The sequence below is a fragment of the Poecilia reticulata genome, chromosome 19 (genome assembly GCF_904066995.2).
Source record: "Poecilia reticulata chromosome 19, P_reticulata-male-v2, whole genome shotgun sequence".
NCBI lineage: Eukaryota > Metazoa > Chordata > Actinopteri > Cyprinodontiformes > Poeciliidae > Poecilia > Poecilia reticulata.
Window position 1 is genome coordinate 9,763,141 of NC_088848.1, and position 14,391 is coordinate 9,777,531.

The 14,391-nt window shown below is 37.9% G+C and overlaps 1 protein-coding gene across 1 annotated transcript in view; it reads left to right on the top strand.

The window, feature by feature from the left end:
* The first annotated feature begins 10,525 nt into the window (after positions 1-10,525).
* The window catches only part of LOC103481533 (melanopsin-A), a 30,782-nt gene continuing 26,916 nt past the window's right edge, over positions 10,526-14,391 (top strand). The window contains exon 1 of the mRNA XM_008437056.3: positions 10,526-11,119. Coding sequence (XP_008435278.2) covers positions 10,997-11,119 — 123 coding nt within the window. The 5' untranslated portion in view covers positions 10,526-10,996. The remainder of the gene's footprint in view (positions 11,120-14,391) is intronic.

Below are 14,391 nucleotides of genomic sequence, written 5' to 3' on the forward strand. Positions count from 1 at the left end.
GAAACACAAATGTTTATAGAGTATTAGTAAACATGAGGACAATATGATTTCTATATGACGTAAAAAGGAAAGTAGCTTCCATCTGCTACTAATTAAAGCGCCTTACCACCTCAACAAGTGTAGGGCTAATGAAATAACTTTTGTGAAATGCTGATCTGAAGCACATTGAAGGAAAAACACCAGCAACGACATTATAGAAGAGATTGGTGCTGCTTGTCAACCAGTTTCCAAATAACTTGAAGTCTGTTATGAATCGGAGAGAAATGTTATTCACTAGTAGAAGATTTTAAGACTTTTTTTACGGTCTTCCCGAGAGGAACATTTATGCAAATTCCCTCCAAGGACAGTCTGTGAAATCTTCAAAGACAATGGAAAAAACCCCAGGAGCTTTCTCTCCATTAACATGTTAAATGTTGAGTTCATGGAAGTGCAGCTGCAAAAGGACTGAATGAGAATGGCATGTTTACCGAGCGAAATCTGATGAAGAATTACGTTTCTTTATCGGATTCAATATCAAGATTTCACTTGGTGTGCCTTTATTTTAAGCCGACTAAATAAAAGAATTAGCTGTAGTGTCGTTCATATGAAACAGACAGGAAATGGAAGAAAACGTGCAGCAAGTTTCCACGATTCAGGAATTAAAACCAGGACGGCAGCATTGAAGACTAACAGCCCTAAAGGAGGCACTAAAACCTGACACCATTTTTCTAAACAGCTCAAAATAGCTTAATGACTGGTTGAAATACCATTTTCTAAAAACCAATTTGGTAGTTCTGGATATTGGTAAAAAAAACAAAAAAACTGACTGGTATGCTGGAAGTAAAGAGAAGTACAAACAAATGCCTGCAAACGTCCGTGAACTGGTGAACTGAAGTAAAGCTGTGAAAAGAGGAATGGATTGAAATTCCCCAACAGCGATTTTAGATGCTGATAGATTTATGACTTCTGAGATCTATGGCTGCTGCTCTTTGTTTTACTAGCTACCGAATCATGGGGGTGTACTTAGTTCTTCCCACACTTTTTTTCTGCGTGTGTGTTGGGGGAGGAAAGGCTTCTCCTTCAGTACAGAATCACAGAGTAGAGTATTTTTGATTTTGTTTTTTATCAGAAACCAAAAGGAGTTAAAAAGGAAAGGTGGTGGATGAGATGATATGGTAGTGGATTACACAGAAAGCCGTTTTTAGAGCCGAGTAAAGACCAGAGGAGATTTATTATGTCCAAAGGTCACAGACTTCTTTTATGATCGTTATTAAGAGCGTAATTAGTTTTGCTATTAAAATCCTCTCACTTTCCCCCAAAATGTCTGGTTATTCTCTCACAGAGGAAAACGGTAAATGAATTTACATTCAACAAACTTAAAGTTAAGGCACCAATGTGTTTTTCTGATTAGCGTCTGGACATTTGCTCACAACACAAATGTCCAGGTTTTATGTCCAGATAGACATCGTTCCTAAAGTGACTCAAAACCACAACTACAGTCAGAAGCTAAAACATCATTGTGGATTCAGACAGTTTGCGAAGGCATCAAACATGCCAGGCAGATATCTGCAATTCAACCAATAAAATATGCATTGCATTTGGGGAGAAATGCAGGAAATGAGTGATTGGTTATTTTAGAAAGTCATACATGCATCAAAGAAAAGTCTGAAACACTAATCTGGTTCGCTGGCTCCACAGAGACGTACTCTGTGTATAAAACATCTAGTGGCTGTGTGTGTCTTTATGATTTTCAGCAATACATGAACATGAATTATCAACTTTTTCCATTAAGTGATGTACTGAGCCAGAAATGATGTTTTGTCTCTGAGCCTTGAAAGAGAACGGGTCGACTCAGTTGACCTGCAAACATGAACCCGAACCTTCACCCGGGTGCATCAGCAGCCGTTTCTCAGAAAGGTAACATAGGCCTTTTATATTTTGATGCCCTTTTATTTATTTATCTTTCATCACCGAGGCGACCACTGTAATATTTTTATGTTGCAGCAACAAAATGACAGCTAAAACTCATGTGATATATTTTGAGGCTTTACATTGAGAAAAAGAGACGGATCTTTTTCCCTTCGTTGTTTTTGTTTAGGGTTAAGTTATAAAACCATTTCAAATGTTTTGAGCATCTCACAGTACTCTGCTGTTACTGTGGAAAACTGGTGATGGCAGCATCATGCTGTGGGGATTCTCTTTATCAGCAACGACGAGAAAGATGGTCAGAGTTGGAGCGAATCTGCTTGATGTGTGATGGCAGCTTGTTCGAATTGTACATCAATTAAACCAAATAATAGTTTTATGTAACTGGTGGGATCAGATGATTTCTGGGCAGGGCCGTAAGCTACGGGGGGCAGGAGGGGCCTGTGGCACTTCACTAAACAGTATAACAACAAATACAAGGGTTTACTTGAAGATTCTCAGACTTTTTAATAGCTTTTATTTTGTAATCCTTAACATCCTGTTGCATAAATACGACCTGTTCAATATGGGAAAGAAAAGAAAACATTTTGTTCAGATAAAGCAAGTCGTGACATGGCTACAAGAAAATAGCTACTGGCCTAAAGATGATCGTTTCTACAGTCAGGAGTAATTGAACTGTTTAAATGATTGTTGTTTGTTTTTGTCCTTATGAGGAATGTGGTAATGGGTATCAATAACTTTATACATAGTACCATCATAAAGTCTTTCTACTGAAGACTATGTTGAAATGTTAATAATAGTGGAGCATCTAGTAAATGTCTAAACTGTGGTTAAGAAAGAAAACCTACATCTAGATTAAAATTTCATTTATTTCTCCATGTGTTTCTATCCTCTGTTAACATTTCTGTTGTCCTGTTCATAACTTCTTCCCAAACCCCAACAAAAACAAAACCGTACAACCAAGAGATTATTAAAAAAGAAACTAGAGAGACATGATGGGTTGGCAAATGGGCCTTACTCAAAAACAGAAAAATGTTTTGAGCCACCAAACAATACAAAAACTTCCTGCATTTGAATGAGATCCAGTTTGTTGGTATAATTTTGCACCTTTTAATTTATGCCTCTGATTCACTGCTGCTACTTTTTACCTGATCCCTGATCGTTATGCATGTTAGTTAATGTTTCTGACTTGATGCATCGTAGGCTCTGATTTGTTGAACATGCATGGAAATGACATGTGAAATGTCAAGCGGCGTGCTAATTATACACCATGTCATATCAAATTAACAGCGCTGGCATTGCCATCACAGCTGTTGACTCTTGTCGTAATAATGGACACAAAATGGCATAAAGGCCTCTCAATGAATAGGAAAAATCAGTGGAGCCGAGGTAACAAAATGTTTTCTGAAAACAAAATGAAATGTCTGAGTCACGAGGCAGGATAGTTATCAGAAAGTGTCATTTTTTTGGCATGAATCACCAAATTCTCTTGTCTTAACAAGCTCAGAGTTTCAATATCGTTTGAAAACTGGCGTTTCACTCGTAGGAACCAGAGTATGTGAAATCAGAACGAGAGGCTGATCTTTATTTTATCAGGCAGAACCAGCTCACACTGTTGTAAATGAGCCAGACACCCTGTCTACTTTTCAAAGGGCAGGATTAAAACCTTCCTTTAGCGTATTTCTCACTCAGATATACCCATGATGCCATAGGCTCAGACTTGCCTCCCTTTACTTTACGTTTGTTTTATTTCCAGTCTTTGCTGCCAATAGATTTGCATCGTCTTTCTGGTACTTCTGACCAAGAGCAACTACTTGACCTTGTCTCTCTGCTTTGCCTCTCGACTGATGCATTCCCAAATTTCAAAGGTTTAACTCACAATACTGGAAAAAGAAGAGAAACGGCAAAATGTCGCTCTAGTAGGTAAGAATTGCTCCTTAGGTGGTTTATGAAGTACGATGGAGCATTAAGGCAATACAAAGAAAAAATTAAAAGTAAAAAAAAAAACTAATTTATGAGAACAGTCATAAAATTATGAGAATAAAATCATACAAACTCAGAATACAAGAATAAAGTCATAGTATCACAAGACTATGGACGAAAAAAAAACAAGAATAAGCTTGTATTATGAGAAACGAGTCCTAATATTACAACTTTATGAGTTTTATTCCTAAATAAAGGCCTAAAACTCAGTTGTAATGAAGTCCAGGAGTATTTGGCACCGTTTTACATTTGGGAAAAGCTTGGCCTGAAACAACCGGAACTGCAGCGGTGCAACATGGCATCCTGATTTTAAATGCCATCAAATAGATCTAAACTCTGAAACAGAGTTCTCTTTCTTTTTACCACGACTAAAAGTGCTTCTTCAAACTTGAAAATAAAGAGAGTTTCCATTTCCAAGAAAACAGCACAAAGTTTTAAAGAACCCGTGTCTGTTTTTCCAGTTCCCTTCTTCTCAGGAGGGCAGCCAAGGCCATCTGTACATATAAATTAAATCACTTTAAAGTCGATCTCATTGAATTAATGGAAACTAAATTATGCATGTTATGTACGTATTTCTGCCAACAGCCTGTTCTCCGGTGTCAGACAAAAGAACTTCAAACTTAATTAGTGTTATTGGTATTCTCTGCACCCTCTGATGCTCTGGAGAAGAGCGAGTGTTTAAACCCAAATGGTGTTGAAGAGGATTCTGTTTTCGCTGAGCAAATCCAACAGCTCACACCGTTTAAGGGTGACCAATTATGCTTCCTCGAACAGGTTAGGATGAGTCTGTGGTCTGTGCAAAACATGTCACATTTTTTTGTACAAAGTCGTTCTTAGACGTTTTAGTCTGGTCAGTTCTGCCTATTATAAGCTTGCTTCAGAATGAACTGCTTTACTTCTTGTCACTTTAAATCCAAGTAATTCAACATTTACACTTGCACATAAAAACGGATTCAAACAGATGCGCAAGTACACTACTGTACATCTTTAAAAAGCAGAAGTGGAGCCTCCTGCACAACCAACAAGAACGCAGCAATTAGCAGTTTCTAAATAGTAAGACAACCATGCAGGAGCTCAGGTTAGGTTGCTAGGTGACAGGCTGGCATGGCTGAGGTTGCTAGGTAACAACATTAAATGTGACTAAAAAAATCCTAAGGGCTTTGAAATGACTCAATTTCCAGACACCAAAAAAATAACCTGAGTGAAGTTGGCCCCCCTCACCTTCTTCTAATCAGACAAAAATTTTGTCAAACGTTTGTGCAACAAACATTTTCATTTGTGCCGCTATCATTTTAAAGAAAGTTAGAAATATTTCCAGAGGTCATGAAAGGCCAACCAGACCTTCCTTTCTTCAAATCAGACAAAGTTGGTGTCAATCACCTCGATTGACACATTTGTGCTGGTTTGTGCAGCTTTGGCTTTGAAGATATTAATGAAAATGTAAAGGTCAAAAGGTCAACCAGCTTCACCACTTTTACAAAATCAAAATGACCTTCAAACTTTCATTAATATCTTCAAAGCCAAAGCAGCAAAAGCAAAAATTTTGCTGGACAAATGTAGTCGAGTTGTTTGACACTAATTTTGTCTGATTTGAAGAAGGTGGGGCGGCTGGTTGATCTTTCATGACTTCTGGAAACATTTCTTACTGTCTTTAAAATGACAGCTGCACAAATGTTTGGCAAAATTTTGTGTGATTTGAAGAAGGTGAGAGGGCAAACTTCACTCAGGTCAAAACTTTCACTTATTGAAAAAAGATGGCTTGGTGTTTGTTTTTAAGCACTTGGGTTGTTTTTAAAAGCTGTTGAAACCCAAATGAAGGTACAAAAACACGAAAATGTGAATTGTTTTCTTTTTTTAAATAATGGGTCCCATGTAAGAGATCTCATTTGGCATTCAGCTGAGTCATTCCTCCAGGCTTTGGTTTGTTCAGCCACAAATATTTCTGCGTTTTCATTGTGTCAACAGATATTCTCTGAGGAATGTTGTTCTATCAGCTTCTTGCGCCGTTCCAGTGGATATATGGTGTTTATTGACACGTGTAACGACAAGCAAACATGAAACATCCTGTACAAAATGAACAACTCGACCTGAAAGAGCTTGGCTGACGTGGGGAAACCCAGTTGGGAAAAACCTGGGCAGCCCGGACCAGGAACCAGGAACGACGAGTGCAAGGACAGGAAGGATCATTCCACACAGAGTGGCATTGTTTTCTTCTTTGTATTAGTTGTTCTGTTTGTATAATGCTTGTGTAAGTCCAGACCCAGATTCTGATCCTCTTAATATCAGCCAGAACGCGGCATCATGGGACCAGTTATACTGCGGGTCTCGCTGCTGCCAGAGGGCCGCTTTGTGAAAAACGTCTTAACAAATGCACAACAGCAACGCAGCAAGGATGAGTTTATTACTTAAAGTGATGCAAATGAAGAACGAAACGAACCTTAATCTGTTGTGTGTTTTTGTCTGGTTGACTCATGATTGTTGTGACAGAAGCGTAAAACACGGCAGCAACACACTGCGAGATCTTGTCTTTGAATTCCTGTTTTAACGCAGAGCAAGAAACTGATTTCCCACTGGGTTAAATTTAATCCACGGTTAGCTTTCCGGACCCAAGTCATCTCGACTGAATCTAAAGCAGCAATAGAGACATCTCTACACTGTTTTACAAAAGGATTCCCACCACTTTTTCTCACTTTGTCTCATTACAACCAGAAACGTTAAGGTACTTAGTGAATTACATATAAAATTTAGATGTGCATGTGCATAAATCCAACTTCATGTGATGAGAGAAGGACAAAATGCAGACAGGGTATGGGGAGGTTTAACTACAGAAGCAGAAAACTTACGGATCTTGCATAAGGAAAGCAGGACATGGAGCCATCCAGTCAAGAACAATGGAAACCAGTGAGTTTATATGCTGATGGGAGAGTGGAGAGTGACATTGGATGCAGGTTAACTAGTCAGGGGAATGTGGAACAGCAGAAGAACGGAGGATGTTTTATACCATGTGTCTGCAGCCTTCATCCTGCATGTTTCTGATGCTCCTCTGCTCCAGCACAGCTGAATTAATGACTGGATTACCTCACCAGTACTTGCTACTTATTTCATTGAGGTGTGTTAAGCTTCGGGAACATTTAAAAAACGCAGGACGTTGCCCATTACTGCAACGTGGAATTGACCACCATTTAGCTAAAACAATCATATTCATGTGTTTGAATGGCCTAGACGTAATTTCAACTATGTAAAAAAAATATAATAAAAAAAAAACTTCAGAATTTTCCCCCAAAAAAATATTGGGAAAAAAAAAAAAGAGTTCCTTCCTCTTCACAATTGTCTGTAACAAAATCATTTACATTGCGGTAGCTGCGATGGGCATAAATACTTCTGCAAAACTGTGTTTGCTTTAAAATTGAGCTGTAAGCTTCATGAAAGAGTTTGAGCTTTTGAGAGACAAAAGGTGAGCTGTCGTTTTGGATGGATTGATGTAAGTAGGGGTTGATGTGTCACAGTGTGAAAATAACAACAACAAAAAGAAAAGATAAATGGAAGCAGGCCATGAGTTTGAGACTTCGAGCAACAGCCAGCAGGATGGTCATGCTTACATTCTTGAACATCCCTCTGCTGCTGCAGACAATCAGCCATTATAGTGGAGCTCCAAGCGTCTCGAGTCTTTCCTCTATTCAAATGCAGGGCAGAACGCTGGCAGCTAAATGTCATCTTGGATCTGTCGAGGTGAAATGAGCAGCTGATTTTTCAGCCGGCAGCCGCGACTGCAGCGTGTTCCTGGTTAGTGTCCTTGCCCACTTCTGTTGTACCTCCAGCGACCGACCCTTTGTTCCCTTTAAGAACAGCTTGGAAACATCAGTGGCGAAATGATTCTCTGACACTTAAATTAGTAGATTATTGGCCTTTCTGTCCAACAGAAGGGCTTGAGCATGTTGAATTAAATACATTTTCTGCTGTTGCTTTCTAATTCATTCAGAGTTCTTCTGTGGGCAACAAAAAATGTTTTTAGTTTAACTAAAAAAAAACACTGAAATGTATATAATTAGAACATATTTCTCACCGTGCTTTAACAGTGACCATTTCCATATTAAAAGTGAGTGAATATGCACGTGTGCTTGTCTTTCTGCTACTTTGTTGTTTGGTTTTATGTATAAATCTGGAACAAACTTCTGGAAAACTGGAAAATAGCTGAAACACTGACTTCCTTTAAATCTAGACTGAAAACCAGCCCGTTTAGAGTTGCTATTGAACCACAATAAATGAAACGCTGACCAACATTTTGATGAGTAACGATGGCAAAATGTAATGTTTCTCTTTTTGGTTTTGTATTTTTGTGTTTTTATGATGTAAAGCACTTCGAACTGCCTTGCTGCTGAAATGTTCTGTACAAATAAAACTTGATTGATTGATTGATTGATTGATTGATTGATTGATTGATTGATTGATTGATTGATTGATGTTAGTGTGTACTTACCTTAAGAAAACATTTGTAATTTGTGTTATTTTGTTCTTAAAATTAGAACCCATCTTCCTTGGTCCATGTTTCATTCTGTCCCCACGTTTGAAAAGATTTGTACTTTTCCACATTGAAGCCCAAAAATGGGTCATTTTCCACATGGTGTTTGGTGTTTCGTTCTGAACATGTCTGTCCGTTCCAATCTCCAGGACATTTCATTCTTCTAACGTTTTGGTTGTGGGGGTTTTTACGCAATAATCTTTTTTCATGTAGAACAAGGAGCTCTCCGTAAATCCATCTCCTCCTGAAAGGATCGACTTGAGTTTTTTGAAGTGAAGTTTTTTTTTGTTTTTTTTTAGCAATATTGTTTCCTTTAACTGCAGGAAAAATATCACCTTGAGTTTCTTGGAAAAGACGAAGAAAAAAAAAAGACTGGGCAATGTAGCAACAAATTTAAGGTTGTATGCTGTGAATTTATAGACTGTTGTGGTCTAGATTAAACATCACAAAATTCTGCGGCACAATTTTTATTTTTCATCTTCATTACACGGGTTTTCCGTACATTTTGAAGCTCTTGAGGGACACTACGTTTTTGCTGGTAGGACTTAAAATGTGAAGTAGCTTCCCATGTAAAACATTCATGGTACATCTCTGCCTGCTTTTCTTTAAACTCGATTCTTTTCCTTGCATTTTGACACCAACAAGATGTTGATTTTGGTTTGTTGTTGTTTTATTATAGCATATTTGCATGGCTGATTATGTGTGTTTTCAAAGTATTTTGTATTTTATTATTCTGTGTTTGTAATTTTAATGTTTTTATGTCTTCTGTGCTGCACTTTGGTCCATCTGGGATAAAAACCCTTATTTTCTTTTCTAGTTCCTGGTAACACTTTATTTGAAGGGGTGTGCATAAGGCTGACATGACACTGACATAAACAGGACGCCTGATATAAACATGAAGGAGTCAGGGTTGTCATCACGTGTCATTTGGTAAATAATGGCACTTTTAATGCAAGTTATATTGGAACTTTGCATTAAATGACGCGTCATATAAATATTTTTGAAGACTCCATGTTCATATCAGGTGTTATGTCATGTTTACGACAGTGTCATGTCAGTCTTCACTTTAAAGTGTTGCTGTTCCCTTATGTTCAGTCATTCAGCATGACGACTCCTGCAGCATGAAATTGTCTCCAATCTGCACATGTCAGATCTTATTTTTTTGGAAATATTTCACAAATATTAAGAACAAGCTAGGTGAATCTATTAATTGTTTTGTTTTTTATTATTGTTTGAATGTGCTGTGCTGTTTTTTTTTTTAAATTGTTTTCGATCTGTGTAACCATTTTGATGCATGCTGCATAATTTCAGCCCAGGTCTCCTTTGCAAATGACATTTAGGTCTCATGATCTCGATTCTTCATATCTGAAGAAGTTTTGATCTAGACCCCTTTCAAAGGTGAAAAGAAATGAGAAGTATTGATGTGTAGAATTAGTCTGCATTGAAAATAAGTTTTCTGAATAGGAAACTCTCCTGTTGCCTTTTCCATTTCCACTTAGAATCAAACTGATTGATTGTTAGAAGGAGACGACATGGAAACAATATCTTGAGTTCTGTATTTCTATTAATACCTCCTTCATTCTGTTATCCCTTTTCCAACTTTCTCCCTCATCATCTCTGTTGTTGTGTGGGATTATGATATTAGATGCACATCCTCTCTAAATCTGTCTAAATCAAGTCTGAAATACAAACTCTAGTCCTTCCTTTACAATCTGTTTATATATATATATATATATATATATATATATAACAGAAATCAACAACATGCATTTGTATTGAGCCTCACCAAGTCACAACTTTCTATTTGAAACATATTCACAAGTCAAATATCTTGAAAGTGTAAATGTATTTAATTATGTTCCCTTTCTTTTATGTCTTACTTTTTAGACATAATTCTTTAAAGAAAAGAAAAAAATATGCACATGTGTTTAAGAAAGCAATAGTCAATAAACAATAGTTTAGATGAATATGTCATGAGCCAGATAATTGAACAGAGATCAAGTGTTTATGGGATATTTGTTTATGACCCAACCACTTCTTTCCTTGGTGTTTCATTTTTTATGTGCTGTTTGTTCACAAATGTTTCTTGTTTTTTTATACTAGGTGTATCAGCAGATTTGACATAAATGTGCAGCATACTTTTCAGATCATAATTTTTTTCTTGATCATGGATCAACAGATCAATGGGGATGTTTGTAAATTGATCAGCAGGGTTTGATGTGGCACAAATTGAGAAAGAATTGCTGATTTATTCAATGAACAGTGAAACAAATAAACAGAACAAAGGTTAGATCTATTTGCGCGCACAGCACAGGGACCCACTAACACGGTCTGAGGCTTCCCCGGAGCGGGGAGTGGATGAGAAACGGAGGGAGAGACAGAGGAAGAGAGAGAGAGAGGGAGAGAGAGAGCGCAGTGTTTCCCACCGCTGCACAGCTGTTGTACTCCAGTTTCTCTGAGGAGGATGTATGAGCTGGATGGAGGGGATGACCGGCCACTCGGACTCCTAAAAGCACCTCAGACAAGCTCAAAACATCTCAAATAAACTTCTCTTGCACATCCAGGGTCTCTCCATTGTTTGGTCCGCGGATGGATTCCAGGCTCCATATCAGACCGGTGGTTCCGACACCGGACCCGACCGGCAGCGCGTCTTGGAATATCAGCTCCATCAACCCGCACCGGCTCATGGAGGTGTCTCCGGCGGCTCCAGCTGTAAGTGTCCGCGTCTGTTTCCCGTTTTCAGCCGATCTGAACGCAACAGCTGTCTGCGTGACTGGGGAGCTGCTGTGCGCTTCTGAAATGCGCATCAGAATCTGATCCAGAGGCGCCAAATCCAGCTCAACACAGCTGGGAAAAACTGGGGAAATGCTGCTTACTGATCTAATTTTCTAACGTCTTGTAAAATATTTTAATATTTTTTACGTGAATATCATTGTAAGAACATAATTACAATTTAAAACTGATGATAGAAAGTGTTGGATTAGCCAGCCGGGAGTGGATGAAGGGATACTTGAATGATTGACGGATCTTCCTGTTGCTCCGCTCTTTTCATTCATAACCGCACCTGAATGGAGGCAGAGTGCGGGTGGTTCCTCCAAGTCTAGTAAAAAAAAAAAAACTGTCATGTGTGCGTGCAGTTATGCGTGACTGACGTTCCCAAAGAGCGCGTTTCCACACACAATGCAAGTGCATCCACATATATAAGAAACACTCTGTGGTAAAGGCTGGTCGCTTTTCTCACGGTGAATTTAACGCAGCCATTCATATTTTTCAGTCATATTTTCGTGCCATTCTGAGTTTATAATAGCGTGTAATTGTTTTGTCTGCTGTAAATGATAACCTTTCTGGAGCGAAATGTCATTGAAGAGAGAGATAAGTGAGACAATACATGCTTGCTAATCATTTGGACGCATAAAAAAAGTGAAAGGTGAAACGGGGACAAGATGAGAAATTATGCATTGTCTTTATGTTTTTGGTAAATTTCAACCATTCTGCATTTTCTACCTTCAAATCCTGGCAATAACTCCATTACTTTGAGCTATAAATTTAAAACTTTAACCCTTAGCCTTTCAAATATGATCATTTTTATTTATTAATTTTTAAGACATTAATGAATCTATTTAATTTAACCTTTTGACATTAAATTCATCATGAAAAATACTGCTAAAGCGTGCATATTTTGAAAATGCTAATATTTATCCATGTAGAAATGTGGATTTGAGTTCAAGGAGTTTTCTGAATAAATCCAACAAGCTGACTTATATTTTTGTAATTTGAGGCGCAGTGTAGTGAGTATATGCCAGGAAACGTTTTATATCTGAATAAAGAGCACAAGGTGTGCTTTTGAATTTCATAATATATGTTAAATGATGCAGCTAGTTAACAGCAAGAGATGTGGAAGGCGCTAATTTAAACATATTCTTTCAGAGTAAAATATGCGCATACATCACATGTCAGCCTGTAATTCCTGTCTGTAATTAATTTCACTTTTGATTATTTGAAGAAAAGCTTGTTTATAAGACTAGGGTCTCAAACTGTGAGTGTAAGTCGAGCCACAAGTCTTTAAGTCACAAGCTTTAGTCAAGTCTGAAGTTTTTTGTTTTTCAGACCTAGTCTGAAACTTTAATCTCCGTCTGTCTCTGCGCCTGACTTTTTCAGAATATACCGACCAGAGGGAGGTTTTGAAGCACTTTGGCAGCAGATGATCTGTTTTTCAGGGTCCACTGTAAAAAAAAAAAAAAAAAAAGTTGCTTTTTGACACCAATAAAAACTATTTCATTACAAGAACTCATTTTGCCCTGAACAAGGCTCATAACCTCACACATTTCCTAAAATCTGATAGGTCCAAATGCAGATTATAATCCAAACAGTTGGAAACAGAGAATAACACAAAGCTTTCATTTAGGTATATGTGAGATGTGAGCATTTTTTTAACCATTCATGACCATAACTCATGAAAATACTTACTAAAAATACACCATGGTTTAAGTTCACAGGGACACGATTGTTTGTTTGCATGAGAGAAATGAAAGTAGGAAGCAACCAAACGATAATGTGTTGCTGTGAAAAGGAGATCTGAAGAGGCAAACTGAGCGAAACGGTTGATCAAATGGGAAAACATCAGTTAAGTTCCTAAATCTTTGCTTTTTTTGAATTTGGATTCTTTATCTTGTGGGATAAAATATAAAAATTTTAACATACACCATTCAGGCATAATATTTTGCTTCCAAAACCCAAAGCAACACATGGTCTCCTCCTTCTTTCTTCCTTCCCATGATGCATCCTGGTGCCACGTTTTCCCCATTTAAACCGCGTACACAGCTCCAGCTGTAACAGAAAACTAGAACGTCTTTCACTTTCTTACCTGGTCTGGTTTCCACAAACCCATTGTTGGTGTTGTAGGTGGTGGAGACTTTTATGATTTTGTGACAATGTTGTCGATAAGTAGATCGCTCCATTAATAACCAAAAAATTGTCTGGGGGTTTTCAACTGTTTTGATGGGCTGAATCCAAAAATCACGTTGGTTTTGCTCATTCGGGTCAACTTTCTGAACTGAGCTACGTATTAGTTTGGGACGCAGTCATCATGACGCCTGATTACTGTTGGACTCTGAAGTGAGACATTCCTGCTGCTGAGCATACGAGGCGTTCAAAGAAACAGAAGTCCATGCCCCAAGGAAGACGTAATGTTCAATTTACATGTACTTACCATTACCCGTGTTTATTATTCAATTTACAGAAATCCAAGTTTATATCATTTAATTAATACACTCTTTTAGAAAACCAATTTTTTTTCTCCTAAAACCTTTTTTGGATGAGAAATATTAACGGAAATGAACTGATAATGTCACAAAAATGTCATCAATTTAGTCAGAAGATCAGATTTCTCTAAATCAAATTAGAATAAAAACCTGATGTGATTGAAAAAAAAATGGATGGCAGTTTTTGGATTCTGTGGTGCAAAATAGTCCTAATTCAGTTTAAAAAAAACAAAGACAACTTCCAAAAGTATTTTTTGTAACCAGTGTTTTTACTTCTGTAAACAACGAGCTGCTGTCACCGTCCTTCTTCTGCGTAAGCAGGTTGTTTTGAAGTCTTAAATTGTTCACTCAGAAGTCTGATTGCGGTCACTTTTAGTTAGTAGTTTGAAAGAAAAGGCAATAAAAAAAAAAAAGCAAAACTCCAAATTGAGCATTAAGACCTGCTGAGTGAACGCAGCTCAAGCAATCTGCTTCCAAAATGTGACGCAAGATGAATTCTTAAACTTTTCCAACCCGACCAGCGTCAACGCCTTCAGGAATCAGCCTGCCTGCAGGATCGGGCCACGCTGGCCAGCCTTCAGTCCCCGTTAGCATCAATTAACCTTTGACCTTGCCGTCAGTTCAAGCAGCAGCAGACTGGGAAACTCCCCTTAAGAGCTGCTGTTTCAGAGACGCTCAGACTATTCTAGCTTTCACAATTTGGCTCCTTTCAGTCGAATCTTT